Below are 26,879 nucleotides of genomic sequence, written 5' to 3'. Positions count from 1 at the left end.
AAAATCTAATAAGTGATTGTGTTACAATATTCAAATTTAAATTATCTTGAATGAATTGTTCTTAAATATAGTTTATAAGTTATGTAAGTTTAATTATTTGATGTTTGCATGCTTAAATATCAATATATGATAGTTAAAATGAGTAAAATCTATTTTTACAAATGACAGTTAAAATGGCTAGAATCTATTTTTACAAAACAAAAATCGATTTTTAAGATTTAATAGTCAATCTCTATAGTAAATTGATTATCCTTATAGTAAAATTTGATTTTATCAGGTTATAGCGTATTTTCACTCAAAGATTTGGATTTTATGTGTGTATAGTGTATAGAATGTCGTTTAGAACAAATCATGTCACGAATATGATGAATCATGTCTAAAAAATAATCAAAGTATTTAAGTATTATTCTAAAATTAAAAAATATGCATGTCATCCCTAACAACATACTCTTATTATGTTTTTCCTTTGGTTAAATCTAATGGTATATTTTTAATCGTACATCGATTAAGGGATTTGGGGGTAAAAAATAGTTATACAAATATATTATCTTGCAAATTTGGGGGTAAAAATATCATCAAGACAAGATATCTTTCTAACTCTCTCACTAGCACTCAGCACTTGAGATTCATTTTCAAGTGCCACTTAAATTTCATACATTAGATATAGTAGTGACGTTGGTTTCAAAAACAGAAAAAAAAACAAGAGTGACGTTTTTGGTCTGGATAGTTTCAGCACTCACTCTATCACTGTTGCGAAGTCCAGCCATGGAAGCAACTGCAACGCGATTCTCCTCATTCTATCACTTCCATCCCCACAATTTCCAACCCAAACCCAACACGATTCTCCATAAAACTAGAATTTCCATTTTCACAAGAAATTCACCTTCGCTTCAACGCAGAATTTCCGTTAACTTCTCCGACCGACTCCGAACCAATCATACGCCGCACATTCAGACCCCGATTTTGAGTGAACAACTTGTTCCGGAAACTCGTGGCGGCGATGGTGAAGCAATTGTTGCTTCTCCGGGAACCTTAGAGTTCAAACCTAGAATGTTCAAGAATAGGTTTCTGAATTTTGTGCGTTTTGGTTCCGTTATTAATGGTGCTGCTGAAACGTTTTTTAAAAGCGAGATTAGGAGGAGATTGTTTGTTACTGCTGTGTTAATTGTGATTAGTCGTGTTGGTTATTTTATTCCTCTTCCTGGGTTTGATAGAAGGTTGATACCTAAAGATTATATGAGCTTTGTTTCTGGTTCATCTGTCGGTAAGTTACACACTTTAATTCCCTTTTTTTGAGTTTTCATTGAAAATTGAATGATATTCGCCTTAAAACTCGCTTAAAATCCAAAAGGGCCATGATTGAATGAAAAAATTAGTAGGAGAAATGTTTGCTAGTGGTTTTAGAAATTGGGTTTAAGCTCAATGTATAGCTTGTGACTATCTTTTAATATCGATTCATACGGGTCCCATTGCTTATGAAGCATTGATACAGACATCATGCACGACATGACATGTTAACACTGGTAATAGTTTGAAAAAATGGAAGTGATTGAATGTAATCATATGTGTCAGACACCAGAGACACATTTAATAGAGATGTTATTTGAACAACCATTTTTTAGACAACCTACAGGACAACCAAAGATATACAAAGAATGTAGGTATTGACACGAAAACCAGCAATAGAGAGAGAAAATAAGAACACAATGTGAGTATGAGAGAAAGAGTTGTCACAAAATAGTTGTACAAATATCATTTCTCCATTTAATATGAGGTATCAATGTTGCATACTCGAGCCCCATTATACGGGGAATGAAATCTACATAAATCATCAAAACCCATTAGAATTTCCAGTGCTTCTATTTGAACTGGGCCCTGTTTGGATAAATAACTTATTTCTAGCCTATATTATAGCATAAGTGCTTTATCATGATAAGTGCTTGTGTATAAACTATTTCTATAGCAAAATATAAAATAAAGTTAGATTGTTTTCGTTAAGCTATAAGCTTTTTTCATAGGTTATCTGGGAGAATTTATGGAATAAGCTGAAAATAGCTTATGAACAATGTTGTAAACTGTTTATATAAGTTCTTCCAAACAGTCTCCTGGTGTTCAAGTGCTGTTTTTGCAAGTCCATTTTTTATCGCTTGAATAATATTCATGAGTTTATACATGTGAACGGTCATTCATGTAGCTTCTGACAGATGAACTTGGTGACTTCTCCTCTGAGCTGAAGCTGTCTCTTTTCCAGCTTGGAAACAGTCCTCAGATAATAGCATCCATTATTATGCAGGTATACCCCTTTCGTTCACTGAGTTTGTTAGACAGATAATTGTTGCTAAGTTGTTTTTCTGCTTGTTACTTTCAAGGCCAAAGGATGTTTAACTTCCTTTAGTTATATATGATTATCGTTTTCAATTCTTTCACGATCTTTTTGCTAATGTTAAACATTCATATAAAACAGGTTACTATTATGTGGAGTCCAGTGTTGTTCATCTTAGTTGTATATGCTTAATTTCTTTCAAAATTTTGGCCTTTTATGAACTGCATCTATACATCATATTCATGTGCAGGTATTCTGTCATGTTGTTCCTTCTCTAGTAAAGTTGCGGAAAGAAGGTTTGGATGGGCATGAGAAGATTAAGAGTTATATGTGGGTCTACGAGCTAATATCTAGCTACACATTGTTTTTCTAACTCCATTTATGTGATTCATGATATAGGGAACCTCAATTAATGAATTGTTCATTTATTCTTTTAGCTGGTGGATGTCACTGGGCTTTGCAATTATGGAAGCTCTAATAGTTTCTTGCTACTCACTTCCATACTCAATTTACGCTGCTAGTTACAGGTACTCTTCATAAAACAATATTTTTAAAGAAAAAATTAAACAATCTAACAAATAATTTAACTATTGATATTTCCTCAAAATTTGATAGGTTAAGCCGGGAAGGTTAAAAAGATGGTTTTTTAGATATCGTAATCCCGGCAGATGTATTTAGGCAGTCTTATCAATTGTTGGACATAGCAGTGACATATCAACGGTCTTTGTTACATTATAAATTGTTATCCTAAATTTCATTTCTTTGTTTTATGCTTTATAAAGATACGGATCTCATTTTCTTTGCTTGTTTTCATACTTTTACTGAACCATAAATATGGTGGAACAACTCTTGGTCTGAAGTCTTGTTAAAATATGTGTTGCTTTTGTAGGTTCAAACATGTTATGGTGACAACTTTGTTGTTGGTTTGTGGTGCAATGACTATTACATGGATATGTGATACCATTTCAGAATCTGGATTTGGTATTTTTCTTACCACAAACTTTGACTTTATCATACTTGATTTGAGTTAAAAATTTTAAAGATAACCAGAGCATATGATGGGAAAAATTATGCATGAATATAAATTTTGGATGTCTAAAAATGTCAGTGACCTGTCTTTTCATTCAGGACTTTGGAGTCATGTAATCTTAAGCCGTAAATGATAAACAAATGGCTTTTATCATGTAACTTTTGTGATTTTTCCTAAGTTATTCTACAATTTCTATTTACGGTTGTATCGATCCTTTTCAAAATGCTTCGTCTATCTACCATACTGCAAAAGGATAAGAAGACTTTTATTATTCTCTATACTTAAGTCATTATGCCATTTCAATTGAAAGACACACCAATCACACACATTGGATGTTTGCTTTTAACATTATTATTTATTAATTCATTTGATATTTGCCTTCTTCAGGTCAAGGTTCATCTCTTTTCATATGTGTTGGAATACTGATAGGGTATATGGATACATTACACAAAATGGTAACTCAACTTTCAGGTACATGACTGTATGCAAAAAAATGGCTTTTAAAATTTTATCCTCCCTTTCTGTTGCCTCTAGCTTAAATTTGGACTTACTGTAGTAACATGTCTGGTATCTTGAGTTTGGCATGTAGGAGCATTTATATTGAGTAGTTTTCTTCCATATGGGACAAAATATAATGAAATGGCCTGTTCAGTTCTGTTCTCTTTGGTTCCATCCTTTTCCATGGAACTAAAATGCATCACTTTCTGACATTTTGTTATGTGTTGTTCTATTTTTCAATATACACCAAACATATAATAGAACTCACACGTTTAGTTCTGTCTTGTTCTGACCTGTCTACCATACGCCAGAATATATATTTTTTGAATGACAAATGTTAGTAATTAGTTGTTAGATTAATATCTACTCCTTCGTCCGGGTTTGAAGCCAGGACTTCCAACTCCTTTAACCCTTAGATCAAACCAGTTGAACCCCCCCCCCCCCCCCCCCCCCCCAACAAAGATGTTTTAACAACTTTAATCAGGTCAAGACACCTAGAGCTATATTATTATATTTATATCATTGAATTATTTGTGGCTGTATTGATTCATAGTTCTTGATATTGCAGTCAGTGCTGTTAGTTGGTGGCCTTATGTGCTTGCAGTATTGGGTCTCTTCACCATAGTCACTATGTGGGCAGTTGTAGTAACTGAAGGTTGCAGGAAAGTAAAGCTTCAGTACTATGGTTTCAAACTTGCTTCTGCTGCAAGGTAATGTCATTGAAGTTGTCCAGACAGTTGAACCTTGTTATCCTCATTGAAACTGTAGATGTTACTGGAGTTATCACATTCTCTCACCCATAAAAAGTTTTGCTTGCCATTTCCTGACAAGTTGGTTCATGAGGAAAGTTGTTACATACCTCAGAAAACTGTGGATTCTGATTCAATAGAATCCATTGTGCTTATTTATTATGACAGACAGTTTATGTCTTTCTGAAGTAATTAAATGATAATCTTGAGTCCTTGACTCAATTTGAAACAGGGAGCAATCACCTATTACTGAAGTGGAGCCATATATTCCTTTCAATATAAATCCAGCAGGGATGCAGCCTGTTTTGACCACTTCGTACCTCTTGGCCTTTCCAAGCATTGTCGCTGGGTATGTACATTCCGTTTTGTATTTCAAATGACACTCTTGGTTTGACCTCATGATTCAAGTTTTGTCGGTTCCATAGCTTGCTAGCACTCTATCTCTCTCTGTTTGCTAGCAAATGTGTTTGCCTGTTGCCAGTTACATGTTGTTAAAAATAATAATGAAGTTTCCTTTACTACTCATTTGCGAAGTGCAATTTCTAAAATTGCTATTAATTGGCAGTTTGCTTGGGTCACCTTTTTGGGAGCATGTGAAGGAAATGTTGAATCCTGACACTTCTGTTGGTGCTGAACCGTGGGTCTACTATTCCATATATGCCTTCTTTGTCTTCCTTTTCAATATATTTGATATTGTAAGTTTCTTGTTGCTACTATTATATGATTGAACAATGTACTTGATATAAGGAGTTTCTAGTTTTTTTTTTTTTTTAACCTTTATTTCGTTACAAGTTATTGGTTTTCTCAAATTGATAATTGATGGATTAAACTTAAGGCTGCTGTAAAAATTTGTCTGAAAAGGGCTCCAGTCTGAAATGAAAACATTGAAGAAGACACTAATATGTGTTTCAACAAAGTTTGCATGGTATCCCAAAATGTTACTGATGTATCACATTATTTCAAATTCTAGTTACATAGACATACTTGATTCTTAATTATGTAAAAGTTCAACCAAGATTTGCAGAGTATAAATGTTGAGTAAACCTGAACTAAACATTGCATGTAGTGAAGTGGTTTGTTTCTCTAGTACTATTGTAGGCTGAATTAAAAATATGGTAATGCTAACTTGTGCCCTTGGGGCATATGTTAAGAAACCTAAAAGAAGAAATATTCTCTTAAATTTTGTGCATTCAATTTATTAAAAAGTTAAAAGATTAAATTTAATACACGCATTCCAATAAACTATTTCTATATTTGATTTATTAACTTGTACCATGGACTTGAATATGGAAAAATGATACTGAATACGTTACTTATTGCAATGATTTTAATTTTGAGCTGCCTATTCTGATTGTTAATTTTCAACATGATTAAAAGTACATATTTTGTAATGGTAAATATTTTGAATTCTTAGTTTGATGTGGCACCAAGTCATTTCCATACTATATTAAAATATCATAATTCAGAACAACTTGTATCTATCTTGTTAAAAGCCTTTAATATGTGGATTTTTCACAGGCTAACTTGCCAAAGGAAATTGCTGATTACTTGAACAAGATGGGTGCAAGAATACCAAATATTAAGCCTGGGAAGGCTACGATAGAATACCTCTCAAAGGTTCAGGCTTCCACGCGATTTTGGGGTCTGTTATGGGTGAAAGCTGCACTTTTATCCTCCTTTTGATACTTAGAAATTTAATATTTTCCTGTTATGAGATGTTCATCCACTACCTCATGAAAATTTTGCAGGGGGTCTATTGTTAAGTGTTTTGGCCACTACTTCAAGTGTTCTCGATCACTATTTACGGCGTACCAATGCTGGATTTGCCATTGGTTTTACATCAGTTCTAATTATTGTAAGTGCAAGAACAGTTCTTGTTGTATAATTCTTCTACTTTGCATTCAAGCTTAAATAGTCATACACAGTCAGGAAAGAAATTCATGCCGGCTGTATTTATCGGGCTTGCATTGCATTCTAAGTAATTTCTATTTGCTAGCATAGCGTTGACCGGTTATGTTGAGTCATTTCGCATGCATGTCACCAGTACCCTACTGGTAGTACTGTAGTATTTTATCCTTTCTACTGTTTTCATCACCCAAAATACTTGTCATTTCTTGGTTATTAAGATGATTTTTTTAATCTCTTTCTCGTCTACAGAAAATTATTGGTTTGATAATTGATTCAAGTGTCACATTTCTAAATAGTATATACAGTATTGTACACTTGGAATGTACTTTCTTTGAAAATAAACTATGAAGTGTTTTGTTCAACTGCTTAGTCTAATACAGTTTCACTGAGCAGCCCTTGGTTTTATTTTTCCAGGTTGGTTCCATTATTGAACTTAGAAGATCGTATCAAGCATATAATGTGATGCCAGGCTTAAGCAATGCTTTGAAACGCTATGGTGTATAACTTCTGAAAAGCCATGCTATCATTCCTGCTTTCGTCAGCATCCTTATTGTGCAGATTTTCCAATATAATTGATCAGGACTGCTAGTATTTCCAACAAGCTTGGATTTTTGGGGAATTAAATCTGGTTTTTAGGTCTTTTAGTATTGAGGTCCATTAAGCATTGCTAGTAATCTGGTGCAAAATGCTGCATATCAATGCGTGCAAGCTACCGATTCAAAAGCCTCATTTTCTGATTTCTTTCAGAAGGAACTTATTTTGATGATTTTAGGAAAGTATTTAGCTAGGTTATAGTTTTAGCTGCAGCTGATATTTGTAAAAGAAATTTTGTTATAGATACTATGTGTAATGTAAAAACGAGGTTATGTAGGAGATTAAACACCTTAAAGTGGCCTTTAATCTCTCCAGAAAAGGGCCTTGGTGGTAGGCATTAGTAATATTGTAACCAAAGAGAGACATGCCATTTGATTTTTAAGTTGTATGTTATCTGCATGTATAGTGATTGGTGAAACCCTTCGAGCACGGTCCAAATGGTGCAACGGAAGAGCGTAATAACTAATGAATAATGATCCCCTAAAGCCTCTTGAGCACTATGGCGAAAATTATAGCGTTTATTATAAGTAGTTCATCTTTTGTTTGTGTACAGCTGGCTTTTTTTTCTTCTGATTTTGCGTCTCTATTTATTGAAGAATTTTTTATTTGAAAGTGATTGATAATTTTGAACTTTAATTGAAAAAGCCAATCAAACCTTTTCTTTCATGTTTACAACTTATTTTTTGCAGTAATGTTTAAAACATTATAGAAAATGTTTCTTGTAAAGGTTCAAATTTTTTTTGACAAGAGAACAATTAAATATTAATTTTGTTAAAAAATTCTAAATTTACGTGGAAGTATTTTTATAATATTTTAATCATCTTTGTAAAAGTTCTATAAAAAAATGTGAAAGGTGAATATAAGTTGAGATATTTGAGATATTTATTATGAAGAAAAATTGGGGTTTTTCATTCCATATATTTGGTTTTGATGATTTGTTTTTTAAGGGTTGTCTAATATGGGTCAAGTTCAAAGGTGGTCATTTATATATTTAATAAATTTTAAATTTAAATAAAACATTTTTCATCATAAAAATTATTTTTATCAAAAACAGTAAAGGTTACCCTTTGAATTATTTTTAAGAAATTCGTATTAGACACATCCTATTTTTTAAATATTATTTTGGATTTTATGATTAGGTAAAGAGATTTATAAGAAATCTCATGTAAAGAAGACTTTAGAGTTCAAAGAATACTCACAAAAGTATTTATATTTACCTCCCTTCAAAAACACAAGCGGAACTCAAACTTAAGACCTCTTAAATTTTAAATGTAAAATTAATGCTATGTGAAATTTATAACCAATATCTATAATTTTTATGAACTCTATGAATATAAATGTTGGAACACAAGTGCGTGAGTTGAAAAATTCATAGAACTCCCACATTGCAGAGACTTCATGCAAGTTGAAAAATTCACAGCTTGCATGATGCAACACAAGTTTTTATATAGAGTAACTCTTGGGGCGTGTTCCAAAGGGTGCCCAATGTTGACATGTACATAATGCTGACATGGCTATAACACAATCAAATAACCGGCACATGTGACAACATCGACATCAATATTTGTTTGGGCGGGTTGAGCCTAGACCTTGGCTTGGATTATGTTGTGTATTATGAAGTATTAAAAAAGTGGGATTTATATTCCCGGAGATGTTATTTACGGTGAAGGCTAACATAGCAAAAACATCTTGTGATCAAGTTTTCGTTATATATATCATTATTCTATACTCTTTTTTCACCGTGTCAGTATATTGAATTAAATAAGAATTTTTTAACAAAAAATTAACAAATTCACGGTGTTTCGAAATTCTCATTAAAAAACGGTTCCCACTTTACTATCTTCTCGCACGCTCTATAAGATTTTTGAATCATATAATCCGAAAACAGGGTACGCAAGAAGGACGGAGGATGAAAAAAGAATTTTTGAAGTGGTTTTCTTCATTGGGCCTTAATTAGTCGGTAGTATCTAAGCCCAGTAATTAACGGGTATTTTGTTCGAAATTAACATTTGAATTGACCAACGGTGAATGAGCAATGTCGAAGACGGTACCGGAGATGGATCTCGCCGAGATCTACACCGCACCAGACACCATTGATTCCTCCGTAATCTTTCACACCATCTACGACGTCGTTGCCTTCGTTCTTTACATGCACCAGCAGATCCCCTCGTAATTTCTCCTTTCCTATTTTTTTTTCTTCATTTCTTTATTTTGTTTTAAATTTTCACCATTAGGCGCATTTTGTTTATGCAGCACAGTTCAGGATATGAGCGTTGAGTTTGATTCAATGCATTCCGAGTATAAACAACTGGTAATTCATTTTATTTTCAGCACAGTTCAGGATAATAGTGATTTAGCACCAGACATGACATTGACACGTCCACGCCTATAATAATTTTAGAAAATGACATAATTCAATTTAAACAAGTGTGTTGATGTCGGATACCGACACATGTCAGACACCTGACACGCCTCAATCAGATGTGTCGGCGGTGCTACAGTCTGTGTATTGCAGATTAATAGCGATTTGTTTAAATTTTGATATGCTATAGTGCTATAGTCGGTAGTTAATTAATAAACACTGTTTTTGTTCATGTGGAAATTGTTTGAATTAAGTGGTTACTTGATATCTGATTATGTTTGTGATATGCTTGGAATTTGAATTTGAATTTGTTGATGTTAGGAGATAGATAAGGGAAATGAAGTGAAGGCGTCGTTTAGGAGAATGCATGTGAGTAGAATGAGGGAAATCAAAGTAGGAATAAAGAGATTGGATAAATTGATGAGTTCTCTTTCGAAATTACAAACTGCGCTTAAAGTGATTATCAACGAGTGTCATAACATAGACAGAGTCGTTTTGGCTCTTGGTGGTAGCTCCCTTAGACCTCAGAATGTTTATGTATTGGAATTTCCATGTCGAGTTGATGTTTCCAATGCTGGGGATGATTTCGCTAGGAGCAAAGCTGCAGAGGCTCTTTCCAGAAAGGTTCGTTAATTAGCCATGTTGTTTCTTTCGGTGTTTTGGACTTTTTGATTGGGATGCAATGTGCTTTGCGAGTGATCATGTTTTTGTGTTTTCTTTAACAGGCGATTCGAACATTGATATCAAAGGATGCTGGGTCTGTTACTTATCCTGGTAGTTATTGACTTTCCTAGTTGATTCATTTTGAAGAATAGATATGAAGATTAAATACTGCAATTGGTCCTCCAACCATACACGAGACATTGATTGAGTTGGTCCTTTGAAGATTTTGGACATCAGTTTGGTCTTTTGCAGCAGAAATGAGCATCAATTTCAGGACCAAATTGATGTTTGAATACATTTTCTGGGACTGAATTGACGTTGATAAAAACACTTCAGGGTCATATTGATGTCCAAAAATCCCCGTTGGACTGGACCAACTTGATGTCTGGTGTATCTTTGAAGTACTGGTTTGAATGTTACTATTAGTTTGAAGGAATTTTCTTTCTGTTATCTCACTTATTTGTTTTGCTTTATTCTATAATGACAGGATGATTGCATTTTGACTTGCTTTTGTGTAGGTCCTAACAAACTGTTTGTATTAATTAAGGCCCCTTCTTCTTTTAACCAGCCTCAACATTTTCTGCCCAAACGTGATTTCAAGTACAACAGAAAGGTAAACTAGACATTGAGGACATATTTAATTTGTGGTTATTCGTTTTTAGGTTTGAAGTATATGATGGTTCCTGTCTGCATAGGTCATTATATGCTGTATTTGTTAGTGTTGCCTTTATAGTGAGTGATGTTGATGACTTCTTTATTTGGTAAAGAAGATAGCAAGTGCTGTCTATATGTGTGCTGCTTTCTGAATTCAAATATTGCCAACTTTTTTTTGTATATGAATGATAAAGTGAATACATAATTTACACACTCACACACAGACACATGTAGCTGTGAACTTAATGAAACTCGTGGCAATTTGTAATTCATCATTAAATCATTAGTATGATCACTCTTTAATTTCTTTTAAGCTATAACTTTAGTTGATGCTTTTGTTGTTCCCGTTGACTTGTTTTCCTTTGGAACTGAAACAAGTTGTTTTTCTCTCACCCCGAGTAAGCTTAAGGACATTTATTTAGGACGAAAAAAAATAAATCTTTCAGTGCATCTTTAAGGGGCGTTTGGCATTTCCAGAATCTGTTTAAGATGGTGAAGAATGGAACAGATTAAATAAACCCCTATGAGGGAATGAGCCTGTTGAAGCATGAAAATGAAATTGGTTTTAATATAAATGTAATTTCTTTGACCTAAAATGAGATATAAACTAATTTTATTTTATTAGACTGAGGTTCCCAATTCTTAGTAATCGGTTGTCATGCATTATATGTTTCTATGTCGCACCTTTTTGGAGGGGCTTATTGCATGTATTGCCAGCAACTGAACTGCATTTTCACCTCAGATTGTGCCTCTCAGGCTACTGATTAAGTGTCGGAACCAGGATCAAGAAGTGGCTGCTTCTACTTCAGAAGATTGGATCTGGTAACTTTCTTATGATATGAATATTTATCTGATGATGACACATTTTTGCTTAGATGAATTGCCTTTTATATGCTGCTACTTACCAAATTACCTGTTAATAATTGGTAAACTTATATTTGTTGGTGGAGGTGAAAAATTGCAGAAAACATGTCACTGTAAAATTCTTTTGCTCATTCTCGATGTGGCACATTATATTGTTAATAGTAAATTTTGTCATTGTTAGATTTTTTTTCCTTCTATTTAAAGTATATCTAGTTAGTTTATTTTGTCAGAGCATATCATTACTGTTTGCCAGGGGACAATAAATTTGCATTGCTGTTTGACATTTCGGACCTTTCTGAATAGTATTCCATTTCATATCTACCAATTGTATCCTTTCCATCCTCTTTCATTATATGGCTTCTTGATGACTTTGAAATGATTTGCACCTTCTAAATCACAGGTTTCAATGCCGACATGTGATAAAAGGCCTTGCCATGAATGCAATGCCAGAAGAATGAAATCCTCCGTTCCAATATAACATCGGAAGATATGTTGTAAATACGACTTATGCTTGAATTGAAGCAATGTACCCTTGTTTCAGTTTAGTTAGGATGTGGGGTTATTAAGCTTAGATATCATTATCATTGCAACATTTTAGGCCATCTTATACCATGTATGTTAAAAGAAAGTAAGAAATGTTAGGCGTTGGTAGAATTACATTACATGTTATACAAAGCCGTTAGGAAAGCCAGTGATTGCAGTTTTTATGGACAACAGAAGCCCAAGAATATGGAAGTTATGTAAAGATTCCAGGACTTAACAAGATTCTATACCCAACCTTGTATTAAGATTTTCTATATCTGTAGCTTTAATTTTGCAGGCAAGTTTAAATTATTTGATCTGGGGCTGCATTATAAAATGTGCAATTGATTGTGTGAAGATGTCGTTGAATTGGTGTTGCATCTTAACTTCTGTGCACTTGAGACTGACATTATGCATGTTATACAACAACTATCTGTCTGTACCTAGTTACTGCGTGTCAATTTAGTTCAGTTGGTGATTTAGCATGTGCTATAATACTGGCCAAAACTGGCCATAGTACTGTTCTTTATTTGATTATTATTTTGATAATGTAATGTTTTTTAACGGTTGATACTGTAATACTATTCATCTCTTACATATATAATTATCACACCCTTTATCATACATAACTATAGCATTTTAATAATGATATGTTAAGAGCAATTCCAAAACTCATGGTAATGTGATGTGACTGCTGGCCTCACAATTTCTTCCGTAGTACTCGTATATAAAAGTCCACTTAGTGGCCATTCCACTAACCACTCTACAAAGTTTTAAATTTTTGGTGTCATTGGTCTCCTATCATTTCAGGAACAATTGGTTGAAATTAATGTAGAACTTCAATTCAAGGGATGTAATGCTCCCTTTGCATCGGGTTCCTTTTCGTTGTGTATCCATATTCTAGATTCATACATATGTTCACCTAATTTCTCCACTAAATAATTAATGTGACTGCAACCTAATATTACCCATCCTCTTTTTTGACGTTGGTGCTAGTTGGTAGCTATTTACATTTGCTAATAATGCTAAATAAACTCATGTACCTAAGTATAAACCACGCACATAAATGCCCAGTGATCCACTTATTTCAACAGTCTTAATGTTATTTATTTGTATTCCATTGTAGAATATGTAATAAACAAATCAGACAGGTCTTCTTTTTGCATAACAATAATCATAGACGTCAAATTTCAGATAAAGGCAAAACTGATAGTTTTAATTATGTAATAATCTTATAAATTGTGTGAACTAAAATTCATGCTATCATGTTGACAAGCATGTCCTCTCAATTTTTGCTTGGACTATTCGTGTACCTTGAGGCTGAGAGCACGATTTTCTGTTTGGTTACAAGCATTCAACAATACATCTTGTCTTACTCATATTCATATCAGAATTATGGGATTGCATACGTACATCGGCAGATTTGTGATTTCTCCTCAAGACACGTCTCAACCTGGGAAATGGTTTTCTAATTTGTTGTTGTTGATAGCAAACACAAAAACAATCCTTAGTCAAAAATAATACACAAACACAATCGGGCCCTTAAAATTTACGTGAACATCCTGTTATGTTCCGTTAATATATTCCTAAACAAGACAAACACCAACAAAAGCTGTTAAACTCTTTAAACTTGACTAGTTGAACACCACATTGGCTTTATCTTTCACACTGATTAAGTATATCTTTGAATTCACTTGCAAAATAACGGTGACACTATGATTTTGCTGAAACTATAATGTATAATTTTTGCTAAAATTGCAGTGACTCATCGTGATTGTCTTTTTTCTTTTAATCCCGAAAAAGTATGACTAACTTGTATCAACAATAGCTTATTAAAAACTGAAACTTAATTGAATTCTTTGTTGCATGAACACTTCTATTTGAAAGCGTGTCTACGTGTTCGACATGTGACACTGACACTTGCGATTACATTAAATTATGTTATTTTTTCAAAATTTTATCAATGTACTCTTTCATCTTGCTGCCCTCAGCATCTGCATCAGCTTCCTCCAAACATATACTGAAAATATGAAACGTGGTGAGAAAGAAACACCAAACGCACGGTGAGTTTCAAGTTCTAAAAGCTAAAAGCAGGTTGTTGATAATTGCACGGTGCCAACGTGAGAATTCATCTTTCTATGCTGTTTTATTTTTTGTTTCCTTTGTTTATTATTATGGTCCAAAAAGTTGCATCAGTGGCCAACAAAACCAAGTAGCAAACGCGTGCAAACATATATCCTTCAAAAATATATCCTCTAATTGTTTGTCGACCCGTTAAGATGGTACATATGTCGTACACATTAAATAAGCACACAAATGACAAATTATAGTGCATGCTTTTTTCTTCATAAGAAATTACAATTCAACGTATAAACGTCACCGGTGTACATTGTACTATACAAGAAACCGTGTACGAAATGACGCTTTTATATTTTTTATTACAAACATAATTGATAATCTTTTTAGACCCAAAAAAGTTAACTTTTTAAAAGAATGGTTAAATAAGTTTTAGATTTGTATATAAACGTATAGTTTCTATCAAATTTTTTCATTACTAGATTCAGAGGTAGCGATGACTTTATAACTATGTGGAAGGAGTTGAAATTTGCAAAAGACATATCTTTTCTAAATCTTATGGCGGAATCATATGATTCTAATGTGGTTCAGGCACTAAACACTCATCAACTATATCCCAACTTAAGTCTCAAATATTTTTTAAGATTTTATTCAATTACGAATACTACCTGTGACTCATGCAAACAAATTTAATAATTGAACCGGGTTAAAAAGTCTAAAAACTAGTTGGGCCGAAGTTTTAACCTAACTCTTAAGTTATGTCGAACTTTGACATACGAGTGGGTCAATTTTGTCTTTACTTAAAGGCATGACAACAAAGAGTGAATTAAAGGGCGTATTTTGGTGGCATCTCAGCATGTAGTAGTATTATTAGAGGTTGTGGAGGTAATTTTCTTAGAGACTTCACATGTGAATCAGGATTTTGAAATGCTCTTTTTGATGAAGTTAAGGTTTTGTTTGATTCATATCAAGTTGGCTAATATTTAAACTGGAGGGATGTGATTTTTGAAGCTTATTCCTTGATAATTAACAAGATGATCCAAAACAGGATAACAATTAACCATGCCTCATATATCCCTTGTTGAATGGTGAGTTTTTGGATTCAAAGTTCACCAAAAATGACTTGCACAACACATTTGAATGTACCCTACAACATAAACCAACTTCGGGACTCTCAGGTTATCTTTGAGATTTTGGAGGAAAGGGGATGAAAAGTAGTTTTGAAGATTAAGATATGAGAAGTGAGAAGGAAAATTGGAAAAAGGACACCAAAACTTCTTAATATGGAGTAACTCAAGATAAATTAAGAGGGAAACTTTAGGGTTCTGGATGATTTTCAATAAATTTTCAAATCATTCTTCCCTTTTAAAATATTCTTAAAAGATAACATTAATAATAGATAAGAGATTTTTTTTTTTATTTGTCTTGCTCTGATCCCCCTCAAAAGCCTTTTCTTTTCCTTTTCTCTTAACTCTGTCGTAGTTGGCTCGACAGAACAACACTTAATAAACCAGTGCAATGAAATTAAATACAATAATAGAAAAAATAGTGAAATAGTTAGAATAAAAAAAATTAATTTTAACAGACACATATACTATTTCAAATAACGTTTGTAAAATAGTATGATAGTAGAATAAATCAATAACAGGCCCATAAAATTAAACTTCCTCCTAGTTATAATGTCTCCTATTTCCATATAACTTTTTTTTTAAAAGTTTCTATATTTCATGTTTTAGAATAAATCATACTCTCATGAACTAACTTCTTTACCCACACTCGTTCACGATGATGTGAGAATTCTTTTTTTTTTTTTTTGCACTGCATCTAAGTGGTGATGTTGTGGCTCTTGCTCATTTGACTATGTACCCAGATTATAAACCATGTTGCTTTCGCAAAATGACCTAGCCTTTACACTATTATGTATTTGGTCCATCTCATAGAGATTCATCAAAATTCTACATTGGCAATCAAGGCCATACAACTCTATCATTTAATTCGGGTTTGGGATCGGCTATGCATAGCAATGCTAACATAGACATGGTTAAATATTATAATAATAAAATAAGTCACTTTACCGATTGTTTATATTTTAATCAAATAAATATATTAATTAATAAAATACATTATAAACAAGTTGCAATGAGTACTAAATAGAGCTATAGTTGAATAAACACTTTGGATGAAATTTGATCACTCAATTAGAGACAAGTCTAGGAATAGGAGGACCATGCTAAATTTGGGGCTCACACGCCTATAGTGGTTTCGCATAGTTATGTTTATATTTTTTGCTAATTAGGTATAAATTCCTAATAGACATTACTTACCTAAAGGTCACTTGAAATATGATAATATTTTGAACACAATACTTTGAACCAATATCTAGCCTAGCCACTACTTCACAAAACAACAAAATAGTTGCAGAAAGTTGAGAAATTCAGTGTGTCGGGGCATGGTCTTTCTATGTGCAAACATGACTGTTTTAAATGGGGTTATCTAAAAAATTAGGCCTACATTTTTAGCAATCTGATTAATCTATTAGATAAGTGTATCCTACCACGGAACTCAGCACAAACAATAGATAAAGATCATTTACATAGGTGCTTCTCACTCGTGGGAATAGTTTTTGTGAGAAATGAAACTCTGATAATCGAGTCTTATTAGTGATATGTAAGACTTTACTAAAAACAATTTCAGACATAATGTAAATTTACATTCTCTTCAACGAGTCATCTTTAATGTGAGCTCAGCTTATTCACAGGGATTTAATTAGTTGTTATTTTTCCTTTTCTATGACACCACTTAAAATTTGTTAACTTGGTGATACTGAATTTGTCACTTTTTAGATGTTTGCACTTTTCACATATACAAGACAAATTAATAATGTATCAATGGAGGTTGAGCCTAAGATAATGGATAAATTATCACAACACGTCAAACCAATATTTGAATTATGTCTCGTAGAGGTGTTTATATCTAGTGTATGACAATACTTCGAAAAAGATTTTTTTAACAAATACTTCGAATAGGATTATCACCAATGTTGAGAGTTTATGTAAAATATATTAAAATTGATAATGTAATTAATGTGTATATTTTGTACGAGGATCTGAGTTCAAATTCTGATGAAAGTGAAAATGTTAATATAAATGAGTGAATATTTTGTAGGAGGGTGTGAAATCTATTTTTAAAATGGTAGATTCCACGTGAATTTCGCTCATTAATAATAAATGAGTGATTTTAAAATGAAATTGCTAAAAATTAAAATGCATTCTTAACATTACCCTAAAAAAAATAACACTATTTTTTTTTTTTTTGTGTAAACCAGGTATCCGCGCACAACTGCGAAGAGTTTTGTGAGATTCAAATGAGTGATAAACTCTCCCTAAGAGTTTTAATGTTGTTGTATGTCCAAAACTAGATAACCTTAATTAAAATAGAAGTGACATATGTAATCTCATATAAGCGTTATTGCGTAACATTACACTAATTTTGTTCCTTCCAAAAGACCATCCCCATAAAATGTACGGATGATGGTGATTACATACGTGTTCCACTAAGGTCACTCACTAATTAAGGACGTCCTCTTGGTTTGTGCAAAACAAGGTATAATTTGCACAGAAGATATTGGTGCAATGGTGCTACTTATTCATACTCCATGGTCATATGATATTGGTGCTGGGCAATGAAATTCAATTTGTGCTGTGAAATGAATTAGATTAGCAACGCATTCTCAAATAAACTTTTGTCAAGACACAAATATCAAATTTACTGAAATTTAATTCAGTTGTATTAAATTCATGTAAGGCAACTTCTGAATTTGTCCTAAATTGAATGGAGAAAATCAGTTTAATGAGATGTGAGTAGATATTTTTTCTACTATTAAAAGTCAACAAGAGTTTTGTCAAAAAAAAAAATCAACTAGGGTTTGTGCCATAAAAAGTCAACTAAGGGAAGTTCAAGGTACAGTGATGCCTAGAATTAGGCAACATTTAATGTGAATAAACCATACTCCCTCCGTTTTAAAATGAGTGTCGTTTTAGCCAATTGCACACATATTAAAGAATGGAATAAAATAGTCAAATGTCATAGCAATTTTACCAAATTATCCTAATCAACTATTGATTTGTTTTTCATTAAAGAAAAAATAATACTTTGAAAGTAGTGTAACATAGTATTAATTGAAGGGTATAATTGAAAAGAAAAAATTATTATTGTATTGGAAATTGAAAGCGACATTCATTTTGAAACAATTTTTTTTGATTAAAACGACACTCATTTTAAAACGGAAGCAGTACAAATTAGAAACTCATGGATAATTTTTGTTAGACATTAAAATCGAGGTAATGGTCTAAAATTAGTGGCTATGTAGGGAACTAAGCAAGTGGACTAAGAGGCTGGCTTATTTGAATAGACTCTTGGGCTGACCTTACCAGGATTGGAGTGAAGATGAGGGAATTTCTTTTCTCACCCCCACTTGTACGGACGTGGATTTAGTGCAATATGACTGCATGCCATGCATTCAACATATATGGACCATCCGATGAAAATCAAACGGTATATTTTGACATCATATTTTAATTGTTTATAAGTATAAAATATGAGTTTAAAATCTGGATCGTTCGATCTTGATCCGACAAACTAAATATGGTTGACTGCACTCAACCCTCTTCCCACTTGCACTTCATAAGCATCCTTTTAGAAAAAAAAAACATAGTTTTTTTTTTTTCGTTTGCACTGCAGTCACGGTCTTGTGATTGCACTCAAACTCGTACCACTTGGTAAGTATCCTCCTAGAAAAAACGTAGTTTTCTTTTTCGTTTGGAAATATATTTCTGGAGTCATATGAAATTATTATTTAAAAAAATTTAACAATAAAACTCACACACACTCTCAGTAGAAAAATGAAGTGTTGCGAGTTCGAATCAATGTTCCAGTATATTAAATGTCATAGCAACTTTTTATCAGCTGAATTGAATTTACTTACCGGATGATACATGTGAATTTTTAATAGTGTTGGAGAAGAAAATGAGATTTCCAAAGATGATGTTGATACTAGCGCAAAAAATACCATATATACTGTATATAGCAATAATAAGTGAACATCAAAATTTTGCTAATTTATGTGACAACCTATAAAATTCAAGTGTAATTCGGTTAATAAAGAGAAAGAAAAAATTATTATAAAATTGTCATAAGTTGTTTTTAGTGTGGCTTTATAAGTTTTTTTTTAATGAGTGTGGTTTTATAAGTTGTCGCATAAGTCGTCAAAATTTTGATGTTCAAATATTATTACTCATATTTATTTATTTAAATGTTTTGATGTGACGATTTTAAATGTTTTGATTGATTGTGTGTGCAAATTTGTTTTGAACCATCAACCCACCACCATTAATGTATATATATTAGTTTCATTTGTTTTTGTTTGTCTATTTTTAATTTTAAATCGCTTTCAATTAAATATTTTATTTTATCATTGTATGATAATTAGTTAACATAAATTGAATATCTGTTTTTCTCAAAAAAAAAAAAAAAAATGGAATATCTGTTATTTTTAAGTGGGATTAAGTTGCCATGCCTAATGATACTTCCCAAGTTAAACCTTATCAATCTCCACTCACATTGCTTAGTATAAATAGGGGTTCCCCAAGAGAATGACTTGGTCACAGTCCAAGTGAAAGGGAAAATAAAAAGAGGGGGAATAAAGACAAAATGGAATCAAGTCATGTAATATCCATTGCAAATGAAGAAGATAACAACAACAACGACAACAATATTGCTCAAATGAAGAATGAAACAAATACCCATCTTGAAAAAAATAAAAACTTATCCTTTGTTCCAATTACTTCCAACCCAAAGGACAAAAATAATAAGCAAATAAAAAGTGACCATGATATTAAGAAGATGGTTCATAGCATCAAAGTAGGAATCTCACTTGTTTTGGTATCACTTCTTTACATTTTGAATCCTCTCTTTGATCAAGTTGGTGAAAATGCAATGTGGGCTATCATGACTGTTGTTGTCATCTCTGAATTCAATGCAGGTATATACTTTCATTAGCTAGCATATATATTTCAGTTATCAATTCTTATATATAGCAATGCCTCTTAGGCAATGATGAATGTGTTAATTAATCACTTTGATCAACATGTTAGGAGCTACACTAGGAAAAGGCTTGAATCGTGGAATAGGTACCATTGTAGGAGGTGGATTGGGATGCTTGGCAGCAATTTTTGCACAAAGCATTGGAGGAGTTGGCAACTCAATTTTCATTGGCACTTCGGTATATATTTTTGGTAAGTGTTTTATAAATCTCATACAATTTTTGCTTAAGACAAGAATATTTTGAAGTGGAGTAGTATATACAAGATCATGTCCCCGTGAACTTAACTAAGAATAATACATAATATATATAAGGTTGAGGTTCGAATATTGGACACCAAAAAATATATATATATATACAAGAAAATTTTGTTGTGATATATATTAATTGTATTATTACAATTAGTACGAAAGTTGTCCCACAAAAATTGCACTGATCAATATAGAAATTTGTAGCAGTGCAATTTGTTGTTGGCTTGTCTTTCATTTATGTATTATAAATTCAAACCATTAGCTTACAATATACATATTTGAAAGTTGATAGGTTATTAATAAGGAGTATATATATATATATGAATGATTACAGGATCAGTTGCTACATATTTTCGACTAGTTCCAAAAATAAAGAATAGATATGATTATGGAGTGGTGGTATTTATGCTGACCTTCAATCTAGTAGTGGTATCTGGGGCACGTCCAGGTGTGAAAGTGTGGGAATTAGCAAGAGAACGTTTATTGAACATCCTAATGGGTTTCATTATTGCAATTTGTGTGAATTTGTTCGTCTTTCCTTTGTGGGCCAGTGATGAACTTCATGATTCCATTGTCTCAAGATTCCATAATCTTGCCAATACAATACAAGGTATATATAATAATTATAGTATATTGTTATATACTCATTATATTATAGTTTATGCTTTTCTAGGTGAGATATGAAATGAAAACAACAACGCAATATTCTCATGACCAAATATGTGGTCCCTAGATCAACCAAAAGAGACATAAAAAAACTATAGCAAAAGAATGTTAAAATGTGGTCTTCCTTCCTTAGTTTCATATTCCTTTATTGTGTTGTAATTCACCTGATATAACTACCTAACTTTTTTTTTATGCTGGCCAAAATATTTAAACAAAGACTACCATGCTCAAATTTTAAAATAGTATTCTTCTATAAATGAGTGGATGGGATTCAACAAATTACAATTGGGGAAAAACTTTCTTCAGTACCCTCAACATGAATTCAAATGTACACATTCAAGGAATGAAAAGGACTTATTTTGTGCTTGAGGGGCAGAGCCACCTACAAGGCTGCATGGGCTCCAGCCCCTCCATATTTTTGTTACACTAATATAAGATATTACCTGACTGTATTACACTAAAAATGATATCTAGGTACAATTATGATAACTATACTCATTACATCATCCCAAAAAAAACTTGATAGACTTCTATATAAATGATATAAAAAGCAATCATTTTTCAATATTGAACATGTACAACGATTAATTTGTTGGTCATTTACTTCTATTTATTATTAAGGTTAGATATATTTTTATCCCTTATAAAATAACGGTTTTTAAAGTTTTAGGCTCTAAAAAAAAATTATTTCGGAGTACTGAACTTTTTTTTTAATTTAAAAATGAGGGTTTTTAGTTGCTATAGGTACTAAAATAATATTAGTCCATATAAAATAAAATAGCGACTAAAATTGACAAACCCCTTCAAGGGCTGAGAAAGTGTATACTGATGCTATTGAGTTTGATATTATTAATATATTAGTAATGAAAAAAATAGTTAAAATATACCCAAAAGAATATAATGGTCTTTTATTGTAGGTTGCTTAGAGGAATGCTCCAAAACGGTCAAGGAAAATCAACCTGATACCAGCTTCACAGTTTGCAAGTCAGTGTTAAACTCCAAGTCAAAGGATGAATCATTGGTAATTAATAATTGCAATTTTTCTTAAAAGGAATTATAACTTATTTGTGACTGTTTTTATTTTATTTTATTTAAGTTGTATGCTTATCATATTTTTATCAAGAATGAATCTAAGAATACTTTGTTTTTCCAGGCAAATTTCGCAAAATGGGAACCCTGGCATGGGAAATTTGGATTTTCCTACCCATGGCAAAAATACTTAAAGATTGGAGAGGTTATTCGAGAACTAGCTGCACTCATTCTTGCATTGGAACGTTGCTTCCAAGCCTCAAAAAAGGTAGCTGTTTATTTTACATTCAGTTTAAATTTAAATATCTTTTTAGACACGTCAAATACATCATATTTTGCTATTAGTATAAGTCAAATATTTTTTGTTTTCTGTTTTTTAGAAAGGTACAAAGGGAAGTAAATTTAAATCTTTTTATAAATGTTCTTTGAATTATGAGGTTTCTCTATCTTAGACTGACATTTCGTCTCCTTATTTTAAATTTTTACCTTCTATTGTACAAAATTAAAGGAGCAAAAGAGTAGCTTTTTACTTTAGCTTTACCATTTTATTGTTCGTCTTTATAATATTTATTTACGTTGAAATTAGTTCATGCATCTTGTGAACCATATTTAACTTTAGTTAATATTATTTAAAAATGAACTATTTAATGTCTAAAAGTTGTATCGGAACATAACAAAAAAATTTATGAGGATTAAAACAAAACAATGATGATCAAATATAAAAGACATTATATTTGTAAAGACTAAAAATAAACAACAAAAATTACCACGAGCAAGAATAAAAAGATGTCGTGTTTGGCTTATAAAAAATACATTATATTCGCTTTCTTTTTTTTACTAAAATGTTTGCATGATCTAGAAAATGATATAGTTGCAAAATGACAAAAAATATATTTGATGTGCTAATTAATCTTTTTTTTGTTAAGATTACGGCATCTTTGAAGCAGCCCAAAAAAGTTCAATTAGAACAGTGCGAGGCAATAGGGTCAAGGATTGTGTGGACTCTACGAGAAGTTGGAGATAGCATGAAACAAATGAGAAAATGTGAAGGAAGGGACAACACTATAGATAAGTTGAAAACAACGAGAGAAGAGTTGAGTTTGGTCATTTCCACGTCCATGATTGAAGAATTTGAGAATGGTGAAATGCTACCAATTGCAAGCTTGGTATTCTTGCTAATGGAAGTGGTGGAGAAGGTAGGGGAATTGGTTATAGAGGTTGGAGAACTTCAAGATATGGCTGGTTTTCGCACCCGCTAACTCCATTATCTTCCTATATACATCATAAAACCGGTCGTAGATGATCTGAGTTTTCATATGTGTATGTATATATGAAGTTAGTATTAACCATTTACGATTTTGGGTCATAAATTAAAAATGGGGTTGAGTGTGTATTTGACATATGTATCAATATAGATAGGAAAATAAAGTAATTAAAGTAGTATATGATACAAGTCCATGAATTCATATGTCATCTCACACTAATAAGACTCTTGTAATTTTAAAGGATGAAGTTTAAAAAGAGAATTACCGTTAACATTAACTTTGATAATATTATTTAAAGGAGGAATTCATTTAACCTGTCTAATGGGCTTCTGAGTTACATCATTAGAAAGGTGTACCGCCATCACCACATCTGAATGAAGAGAATAAATATGGCTAAGACAAATCCAATTTACCCAATCATTTTTATTAAAAAACCTTCTTTACAAATCAATCCTAAAATAACAATTTATTATTGTCATTTTAATCATACAAATCAACTGCCTCTGTATTTATGAAAACGTAAAATCTAAAGAATGCTCTTTTATCTTTTTTATAAGTGTTTTAACACGCGCGCACATACGCATATATATTAAAAACAATTAGCAGTGTAATTAAATAGGTAGATTTTGGGTATAAATATTATTCAATTAATGTGTAGGTTTATTTAATTCTGACTTTTCATATTTTAAAGACTAGTTATAATTACGAAGGGAGTAGAAGTAAAAGCCTAAACTCTTTCTTTTTTTTTGGACAAAGCCTAAACTCTTATTTTATTTATCTATTTACCACTCACTCCATTTCACTTGGTATATGATATTAAGAAAAGAAGAAAAAAAAAATTAAAATAAGTGTTATTTATTTTTTATTTTATTTAATTTAAATGTTATTTTCAAATTAAATATTATATGCATCAATCTCAAAAAAAAATTATAAGTCAAAGCAAAATGACATAAAAAAGAATAGTGTCCAACTAAGTCGGTACTTTACTTTGTTACCAATTACTCATATATATTATTAAAAAAGAAAAAAAAATTACATAAAAATTAGAGGGACGTAAAATTTGACTCAGTCAACAACCCTACCGGAAAAAAAAACATCAAAAAAGATCTACAAAGTGGTGTGATGTGATACGGGGAAAATATAGGTGCAACGAGAATGGAGAGGAGCTTAGCGTGAAATCAAGTTATTCAAGTCTTTGAAAGCCCATGTGTCCCAAATTGAAGGATTATTGTTACTGGTCTTCAGGTGATAGAGCTCGGATTAAAGTAGCATTGCAAAATACTGCAATTATTGTGGTAGTATAGTGGAAGACAATGCTAAGAGATTGTCCTATTGGTATGTCTCTTTGGTTGAATGTGATTTCTCTTAATATGAGTAATAATGATGTTAAAGTGGAATAGCAAGATGTTTATGGAAGGGTTTTTGGGCTGTTTATGGTATTGGAGGAATATGATAACACTTTTTGGAGGCCAAAGTTTTCAGCTCTTCATATCATGAAGCTTTAGTTATTCTTGGTTTGCCAATGGATGATAATGTTTGTTATTAGGAGTCTTTGTCACTTGTCAGGAGCTTATGTTATAGGAATTTTTGTTCTTCAATTGATTCTTTTTAGTTTTTTCTTTTTTTTTTTCACGCTCTTAACCCTCTCTATAATATGACCCCATTAAACGTGAAGCTAATCAAGCAGTAAACTTGCTTGTTAAGTTTTACTTGAGTCTATAATAGACAGATTCATGAATTTCAACCAATGGGGGTAAGAATATATTGAAAATTGTAAACCGTATATTCACAAAATTAAAGACACTTTAACATCCACAAATTTTAGATAAATGATATTTGAACATCCATTTAGTGACAATTTTTGCAACAATTTTCTCTCTCATACTTACATTATTTTTTACTTTATCTCTCTATTGTTATGCTTTCCGTGCCAATACCACTTTTTTCTTTGTAAAATATGGTTGTCAAATACGTTGTCACCAAATTGGTTGTTCAAATAACACTCCTCCAAATTTTAATAGTTCTCTACATGTTGTCATATTTGACAATTGTAAGATTTTTAATTTCCAATACTATAAAAAATATCTCTCTATATATGCTAGTCATTCGGTTTCAAAAATAAACAAAAAGTTGATGTGTTTGATTCAAATTTTGTACTAAATATATATTTCTTCAACCAATTTTTTCTTATATTTGAGAACAAATGGAGTATGTGACTAGAAAACCATCCAAAAACTCACAATTCTGATGATTACACATTCAATTTTCACAAAATTCCTAAGAATAACTCCTTTTATAGTATGGATTTTTATTTAGTGAGGGTAAGATATTATTTTAAGAGAAGACAATAATTTATTCAAAAAAGAGAAGACAATAATTAAAATATTGAATTCCTAACATATAAACTTTCAAACACACATGGTCGTATTTGAGGCATGGCAAAGAGGACGACTGTCCTAAACCCCAAAAAATAAGTACGAAATTTGAATTCCAAATTTTTATTTTAGGGTTCTATTAGGTCCTAAAAAAAATTGCTTAGTTTTTTATATGAAGTTTTATGTTTATATATATTTATTAGTTAGGACCTAAATTATAGGCTCGCCCTAAACCACCAAAATCTCATAAACGGCCCTGCAAAAATAATGGGGCATGCGCCCCCAATTAACCAGAATTGGATCGTCCCTAAGCCTATTGACTATAGTAGTAAAAAAAATTAGTTATCCTTGGTTTTGTTAATTAATTGGATTTATTGTAAGTTTTTCGTCTTTTCTATTTGTGTGTTTTTTTTTTTTTGGACTACAGTTCTTTTATCTTATTTTCCATAATTTCTTCTACTGAAAGTTATTCTATTTACGGTGTAGGATACTAAATGACAATATCTCGTTCAGTTAGATCAATTAGTTGGAACACCATTCTCGTAAAAAAGAAAAAAGACCAAGTTTTGTCTGGATAAATAAATTGAATACTAATGTTTATTCCTTCATCAAAGCATAAAACAAAGGTTAAATGGCCGGCGACAAAGTATAGCATGTTTCTCCTCTAGAAACCTCCGCTGTGATATCTCAAATTCATATATAAAAATACAATGACACATATATTAATTTTTTTTACATAAATATAAAATTTAGATGAGGGGAAACTCATCATCCAATACAAGGTAACTTTTATCTCTCAATAGGGTTGGGAATAGGCCAGGCCAGCCTACAGGGGCTTATGACCTGGCCTGTTTAAGCCTGGTCTGGCCTGACCTGTTTATTAAAAAGGTTAGGCTTAGGCTTTTTAAAAAGCTTATTTAAGTAAATAGGTCAAACTTAGGCTATCAAAA

General features: G+C 31.9%; 3 protein-coding genes across 6 annotated transcripts; all 3 read left to right on the top strand.

The window, feature by feature from the left end:
• Positions 1-594: 594 nt before the first annotated feature.
• Positions 595-7,587, top strand: LOC25499111 (preprotein translocase subunit SCY2, chloroplastic). The gene is made up of 12 exons (XM_013594267.2): positions 595-1,264; positions 2,205-2,293; positions 2,574-2,653; positions 2,761-2,850; positions 3,213-3,304; positions 3,741-3,824; positions 4,420-4,561; positions 4,833-4,949; positions 5,166-5,295; positions 6,119-6,242; positions 6,349-6,455; positions 6,923-7,587. Exons 1-12 carry the CDS (start codon positions 766-768, stop codon positions 7,010-7,012), a joined length of 1,644 nt encoding a protein of 547 aa, XP_013449721.1. The 5' UTR covers positions 595-765; the 3' UTR covers positions 7,013-7,587.
• Positions 7,588-8,998: 1,411 nt separating this feature from the next.
• Positions 8,999-12,766, top strand: LOC25499110 (uncharacterized). 4 transcript variants are annotated; one of them, XR_003007288.2, is made up of 7 exons: positions 8,999-9,271; positions 9,356-9,413; positions 9,786-10,088; positions 10,190-10,238; positions 10,646-10,740; positions 11,538-11,603; positions 12,046-12,766. XR_003007288.2 is itself a non-coding variant. In XM_024771508.2 (7 exons), the coding sequence occupies exons 1-7, from the start codon at positions 9,138-9,140 to the stop codon at positions 12,101-12,103; spliced, it is 774 nt and encodes a 257-aa protein (XP_024627276.1). In that variant the 5' UTR covers positions 8,999-9,137; the 3' UTR covers positions 12,104-12,766. The 4 variants fall into 4 exon arrangements, 3 of the variants coding, with proteins under 3 accessions (XP_024627276.1, XP_013449717.1, XP_024627277.1); XM_024771508.2 differs by having other exon boundaries at positions 9,789-10,088; positions 11,524-11,603; XM_013594263.3 differs by having other exon boundaries at positions 9,005-9,271; positions 11,524-11,603.
• A 7,142-nt stretch (positions 12,767-19,908) lies between these two features.
• Positions 19,909-23,825, top strand: LOC25499109 (aluminum-activated malate transporter 2). Its single transcript, XM_013594262.3, has 6 exons — positions 19,909-20,283; positions 20,396-20,536; positions 20,929-21,204; positions 22,178-22,281; positions 22,414-22,557; positions 23,216-23,825. The coding sequence occupies exons 1-6, from the start codon at positions 19,953-19,955 to the stop codon at positions 23,546-23,548; spliced, it is 1,329 nt and encodes a 442-aa protein (XP_013449716.1). The 5' UTR covers positions 19,909-19,952; the 3' UTR covers positions 23,549-23,825.
• Positions 23,826-26,879: the final 3,054 nt, after the last annotated feature.

The sequence above is a fragment of the Medicago truncatula genome, chromosome 7 (assembly GCF_003473485.1).
Source record: "Medicago truncatula cultivar Jemalong A17 chromosome 7, MtrunA17r5.0-ANR, whole genome shotgun sequence".
Taxonomy (NCBI): Eukaryota; Viridiplantae; Streptophyta; class Magnoliopsida; order Fabales; family Fabaceae; genus Medicago; species Medicago truncatula.
The sequence above is the reverse complement of the archived record's forward strand: the minus strand, read 5'-3'. Positions and strand labels throughout refer to the sequence as shown.

Excerpts from the sequence above, each read along its gene's own strand:
- LOC25499111 (XM_013594267.2), top strand. The coding sequence starts at position 766 with ATGGAAGCAACTGCAACGCGATTCTCCTCATTCTATCACTTCCATCCC. Across the intron at positions 2,294-2,573 it reads TAGCATCCATTATTATGCAG|GTATTCTGTCATGTTGTTCC; the intron begins GTATACCCCTTT and ends ATTCATGTGCAG. Across the intron at positions 6,456-6,922 it reads TTACATCAGTTCTAATTATT|GTTGGTTCCATTATTGAACT; the intron begins GTAAGTGCAAGA and ends TTATTTTTCCAG.
- LOC25499110 (XM_013594263.3), top strand. The coding sequence starts at position 9,138 with ATGTCGAAGACGGTACCGGAGATGGATCTCGCCGAGATCTACACCGCA. Across the intron at positions 10,741-11,523 it reads ATTTCAAGTACAACAGAAAG|ATTGTGCCTCTCAGGCTACT; the intron begins GTAAACTAGACA and ends TTTTCACCTCAG. Across the intron at positions 11,604-12,045 it reads ACTTCAGAAGATTGGATCTG|GTTTCAATGCCGACATGTGA; the intron begins GTAACTTTCTTA and ends TCTAAATCACAG.
- LOC25499109 (XM_013594262.3), top strand. The coding sequence starts at position 19,953 with ATGGAATCAAGTCATGTAATATCCATTGCAAATGAAGAAGATAACAAC. Across the intron at positions 20,284-20,395 it reads CATCTCTGAATTCAATGCAG|GAGCTACACTAGGAAAAGGC; the intron begins GTATATACTTTC and ends TCAACATGTTAG. Across the intron at positions 21,205-22,177 it reads TCTTGCCAATACAATACAAG|GTTGCTTAGAGGAATGCTCC; the intron begins GTATATATAATA and ends CTTTTATTGTAG.